The sequence below is a fragment of the Lactuca sativa genome, chromosome 8 (assembly GCF_002870075.4).
Source record: "Lactuca sativa cultivar Salinas chromosome 8, Lsat_Salinas_v11, whole genome shotgun sequence".
Classification (NCBI taxonomy): domain Eukaryota; kingdom Viridiplantae; phylum Streptophyta; class Magnoliopsida; order Asterales; family Asteraceae; genus Lactuca; species Lactuca sativa.
This window is the reverse complement of record NC_056630.2, coordinates 25,637,039-25,642,809: the sequence shown is the minus strand read 5'-3', so window position 1 is coordinate 25,642,809 and position 5,771 is coordinate 25,637,039. Positions and strand designations below refer to the sequence as shown.

Below are 5,771 nucleotides of genomic sequence, written 5' to 3'. Positions count from 1 at the left end.
TTGGGTGTCCACCTGTCCATATTGACTTCAAACAGTAAAAATACATCTAGGATGATGATCTCATAAAGCTTCATCCACATTCCACAACATACAAACTTCACATAGTATGGCATATGAAATGTAAGAGAATAAGAGATAAGAAGCCTACAAACAAATTAAGAAAGTTCATAATTCTCTAGTAATGACCATAACAAGGCTGACTTATATTTTTTTTATGACATTGGAGTTGCATATACAAGATAAATGAATTAACTTTCTTATGGGCTCTTGAAGACTTTGTATAAAGAAAAGTTGTATAAATATATGAGGTGTAACTTTTATTATGGTTTTTGATTTAGATTCCTGAATACTTGATAAAACTCTCCGAAATTCTTTTTGAATTATGTTAATAAATGCACATTTGGTGTTTTCATGTTTTCCATTAATTGTAAATCCAATCGAAAGCATAAACAATCAATCCACTACTCTAGGACCAATTTCATCTCCTCAACTTGACAAAGTTAAGTAGCAATAAATAATCATTTTTAAATGAATCTTTAGTGGATTCAACCAACACCAACAAAGAAATGCTTGTGTATGTATTAAGCCACATTTCTTGGCTTAACCCATTAAGCCCTTCTTTATGGATCAAGTCAAAAAGAAACAACCCACCCTATATTCCCTGGACCAAAGAAAAGCCACATGTTTTCCACAAGATACAATCCATCACAACACAACAGTAATTAAATGGGATTTTTAGCAGACTTATAAATAACAACTCATGCTAAAAAAACTAAAAACTAATCTAGAATAAAGTTTAGTTTCTTCACCTAATACCTTATCTTATTCAAGGCAACAAGAAAATCATACATTTAACCTTCCTACTTTACTTCTCTAAATAACTTACATCCATATCTGCAACATCATTACCAATATCCGTTACACCCAACCACCTGCATCATTTTTTAACAAAATCCAAATTAATCAAATACATTTCACAAAATAGCAAAAACCAAATGGCAACGTACTTTGATGAACCTGATTCCCACTCAAGTCTCTAATTGTATAATGATGTTTTCATTGCTTTCTTTGTATGAATCCAACTTCCCATGATCTCACCTGAAACACACAAACAGATTTGTATTAATATTTATAAAGAAAACAAAAAAGTCAAAAACCAAAATGTTTTTTTATTTACAAAGGGCGAAAGGGTAATTTACCATTACTACTAGCATGCATCCGCGGCTGGTTCATGTGCCAATGGAAGAGGCAAAGGCTTGTAAGAAATCAATGGAGTATAATTAAGCTCATAATTTACAACAATGGAACCAAAGATGTTAAATTTTCCAGCACTACTATGAGCAACTTCAGCATCAGAACATTTTTTAAAAACAACTCTAGCACGACCACTTTGTCTATCAACTTCAGTTTCTGATTCCATTAAAGGCCCAAATCTTCTAAACATTTTATTCAAATGTATCTCAGAAGGAAAGTAAATCCCCTCTGTAAACTTCATTAAAACCTCAGTTGCCAAATTTAACCTTCTTCTCTCAATAAGCTCTGATTGCTCCTTTGCTTCAATCTCATGATTGCTGCTAAAAAACCGTTTTTTATTCGACCTACGGCTTTGTTTCACAGGTTTTTGTTTCTCTTCATAGGCCACAATCTGGTGTGGATGCTCCACACCTCCGTTTTGGTTGTTATCATGCACCACCACTGTGGGTTGCAGCTGCAAATCTTCTGGATGGTTCTGGATGATCCTGTCCGTCCAATACGAATCATTAACATCATCAAACTCGAAATCTTCCGGATCATTTTCGTTCGATGGCTTTCTCTTTCTAGTCTCGTTATTAACCCTTCCAGGAGTAGATGAATTTTGCTTTAAAGACTTGGAAAAAACTGCAGCTCTGTGGCTATAAAAAAAAGGGATTATAGTGTTCAAGAAGGTGTACCCTTTCATTGGATCTTGAGCAGTTAACTGGAGTTGTGATAACATTTCGGGAAGATTTGCTTGGGGGTTGACCGGGTTGACCATGTTGACCGGACTTTGAACAGAATGAGAAAGTCCAACTGTTTGGTCAACAGGTTCAACGTTTTTGTCACTCAGTTGGTTTGCCACTCTTTGAATGAGTTCACCAACTTTGAAAGAGGGTTTAGGGCTTGGAGTTACTGTTTCCAGAGTTGGTCGTTTCTCTGGAACCGAAACATCGGAATTGGAATTGGAATTGGAATCTGAAGCCTTTCGTTTTCTAGAACCTTCTTCGTTGTTTCCAGGGTAGTATGTTGGATCTACTTTTAAATCTGAGAAGATTCTCTCTTTCTTGATGACTTGGTCAGCCCCTTGGGTCAATTCAGAAGAATCTTCCAATAAAGTTCCACAGAACTGAAACTCGGACAGCTGGCGATACCCTTTGTAACGTGCACATGATAACAACTGAGCTTTAGCCATGACAAGGTCCATTTTGTCATTTTCATCATATGGAGACTTTGCGAGTAGTCTTACATAGTCGATAAGTTTATCAGGCTCAAATGAGGTCACAAGGGCAGTTTTGTCCATACCGTGTCTTTTACTTGATTCTTTCTTGATTCCCGCGTTTTCCACAATCTGACATTCGATTTTCTTGTAGATGTCATGAGGCGTGCATGAACATGCAAGTCCCAATTCTACCCTTCTGGAGACTTCTTCCAAAGCACAATGGAGGGCATTGTTGAAAGCTTCTGAATTTGTCTGTTTTTCAATTTGGGAAAATTTTGCACGAAATGGTTTCAAGACTGTTGAATCGTTCCATGCGAATGTTCGATCTCCAAAATACCCGACTAAAAATCGATCTTTTTTATGATATTTCATGGCTTTATCGGATGCATCAGATGGGTCAAAGATTTGACCAGGCCACCATGGATGACTTCTGACTTTACCCCAGACTAAATCAGAAGCAGAGAACTCACCTTCGTTTTCTGGTGGGTGGAAATAACATGACTGATGGAAAGAAACAGAAGTTTCATTGTCGAGTGGCTCGCTGACATCATCGGTCAATGTTGACTGTTCTACTTCTAGTGTTTCTGTTTCTTGTTGTCTGCAGAAATCAGTATGTTCTTCAGCATCATCATTTACCTGTACACGGTGTTCATAGACTAAAGGTTTTGAAAGTCCATGTTCAAAATTAGCTTCTGGGTCTGTATGAATCTTGAAATCTTGATCTTTTTCTTGACTATGTAAAGAATCAATTCCTGGGATTTCATCTTTCCATCCAAGAACTTCATCAATGTCCATCCCCGCATCCTCTCCATAATCTGCATGACTTGTTGCATGGTTGACTTCCTCAAAAGTTTGGGAAACCTTCATTTCAGTATCAACATTCAAGATCTGGTTTTCTACCAAAATCCCACCTACACTGGAAACTTGCACTTCAGGATTTGGTAAATTTTCAGCAGTTGTCACTTCATTGGCTACATTTAAACTTTTATGAGATGCATCAGCTGTCATAACTTCTATCGTTGTGTGTAAACTCTCATCTTTAGGTGTTGGGTCAACTTCAGTTTTCTGGTCAACCACCATGGTGGAGGACTCTTGAACCTTTGCTAAGTCTAAAACTTCAACCTCTTTTTCAGGCTTTTCATCCATCACATGATCTTTATCAACCACTTCTTGAATGGAACTCACTGGTTGTTCCACAATCTCCTTGACCAAACTTCTTTCCGATTCCTCCTTTTTATCTGTCGTATCAATTCCAGACTTTTGATCATTATCTATTCTAACTTCTGTTGTTGAATGTGAAGTCTCTTCTTTGCTCATTGTAACTTCAGAGTTCTGAGCATTTTCAATGACACTGCCTTCACCTGTTCCTGCATTGACTCCACCACTCAAAATAACATCTTGAGTTTTATCTTTTCCATCTAAAACCTCTTCTACAATCACCTTATCAACTTTGGAAACTGACTCCAGGATCTTTGTGGAATCTACATCAGCAACTTCTTGAACAGACTCTGTAGCCTGTTTCTCTGTTAAACCCTCCTCTACATTAGGATTATCAGTGGATTCTGAGCTTGGATCCTTAGAAACACCATCTTGAGCTTCACCTTTTCCAGCTAAACCCTCCTCTACAACCAACCCATCAACTTTAGTTGCTGAATCCAGAATCTTTGATGAATCTAAAACCTTATCAGCCACTTCTTGAGCAGATTCCATACCCTGTTCCACTGCTAAACCTCTTTCTGCTTCACCCTCTCCCCCAGCAAGTTGAGCCTCTCCACCCAATGACTGAAGAGCTGCATTAGAATCTCCTGCCTGAGTTCCATTTCCAGAATCTTGAGCATCGTTGGTTGCAACTTCGACTGTTGGCTGTAAAATCTCTTTCCTCATTTCGTCATCTCCAGATTGTTGCTCCAAAATTTCAGGGCTTACATGGACATTATCTGCAGTGATTCCTTCATTTATAGCCTCTGTTGATGAAACTTGATTATCAACACCATCTTCACCTTCATCTTTTCCAAATAACCCCTCCTTTACAGCTGCCACATGAGCATCTCGTGAACCAGGATTCACTGTTGTAGTGAATGACTCTGGAAATTTTAAGGAATTTGAAACATCAGATTCTTTTCCAGTTGTCTTATCCATCACATGGTCTCCATCGGCCAGTTCTTGAGTAGATTCTGTATGCTGTTCCACAATCTCCTTGGTAGAATCTCTATTGTTATCCCTCACTGCACTTTCTCCTCCACCAGTTTCAGGCTCTTCACTTGACTTCTGAGCATCACAATCCATCGCACTCATAACAGTAGTCACCACATTCTCCTGAATAACCTCTTTACTGACCTCTACACTTGTCTTCACGCCCTCATCATTCACCACCACCTCAACTTTCTCTAAAGTCACAACTCTAACTTCTTCAACTACACTAACTTGGTCCACATCCATATCACTAGACTGAATTTCTCTCGTAGAGCCCTCTTCCATCAAGCCATTAATACCTACCTTACCTTCCAAATCAACCCTTGTACCCCCACGATCATCAACAACCACATCGGCTCCCACAACATCCACCACCATATCCTCTCCTTCATCTCTCTCACCGAAAAGCCCCTCAATTTTCCCTCTCAGGGTTACAGTTTCATCAGCTGTAGTAGAATCGACAGTCGCAGTAGATTCCTTGACGGTAGGCAACACATCATCTTCATGTTCTTTCATATTCGAGAGCGTAATCCGAGCAGATCAGTAACAATAAACTACGTATGTACTTAAATTTTTACCTGGTATAGATTCAGAAGCAAAGAATTAAAACCCTAACTTTGTATGAGAATTATTCATATGCATCGAGCACCTACGACAATTGAGAAAGAAGCCATCGTGAAGAAGAAAACGGTAACCCTAGAAACAGAGATAGCGTACCTTGTCGATGCCGTCAAGCTGAACACTGGATCGAGTTCTAGAGAGAGAAAGTGAGGGTTAAAGTGAAGTACGAATTTTGGTCTTCTCTTTTTATTAGATTTCTATCAATTTTACTTTTACATCAAAAAGAGCCGAAAATATGGTTATGTCTTTTTCGGATCTCAACTCCGAAAAATAATTACATTAAAAAAATACTAAGAAAATATCAAGTTTTTTTAGATTGGTTTTAACCCATTTTTATTTTTTTCTCTAAAAATGAAATAAAAATAGGATAAATAGTGTTTCATCTATTTATTTTTTATCCTAAAAAATATATTTCTATTATATTTCATTCTTCCAACTTATATATTACATTTAAATTATAATTAATAGATAAAAATAAACTAAAAACGTATAAACATATAAA

The 5,771-nt window shown here is 37.5% G+C and overlaps 1 protein-coding gene across 1 annotated transcript; it reads right to left on the bottom strand.

The window, feature by feature from the left end:
- Positions 1–635: 635 nt before the first annotated feature.
- On the bottom strand, positions 636–5,501 carry LOC111877245 (uncharacterized). Its single transcript, XM_023873771.3, has 4 exons — positions 5,366–5,501; positions 1,200–5,226; positions 1,008–1,098; positions 636–932 (listed from the first exon to the last, which is right to left on the bottom strand). Exon 2 carries the CDS (start codon positions 5,162–5,164, stop codon positions 1,208–1,210), a length of 3,957 nt encoding a protein of 1,318 aa, XP_023729539.1. The 5' UTR covers positions 5,165–5,226; positions 5,366–5,501; the 3' UTR covers positions 636–932; positions 1,008–1,098; positions 1,200–1,207.
- Between the last annotated feature and the right edge of the window lie 270 nt (positions 5,502–5,771).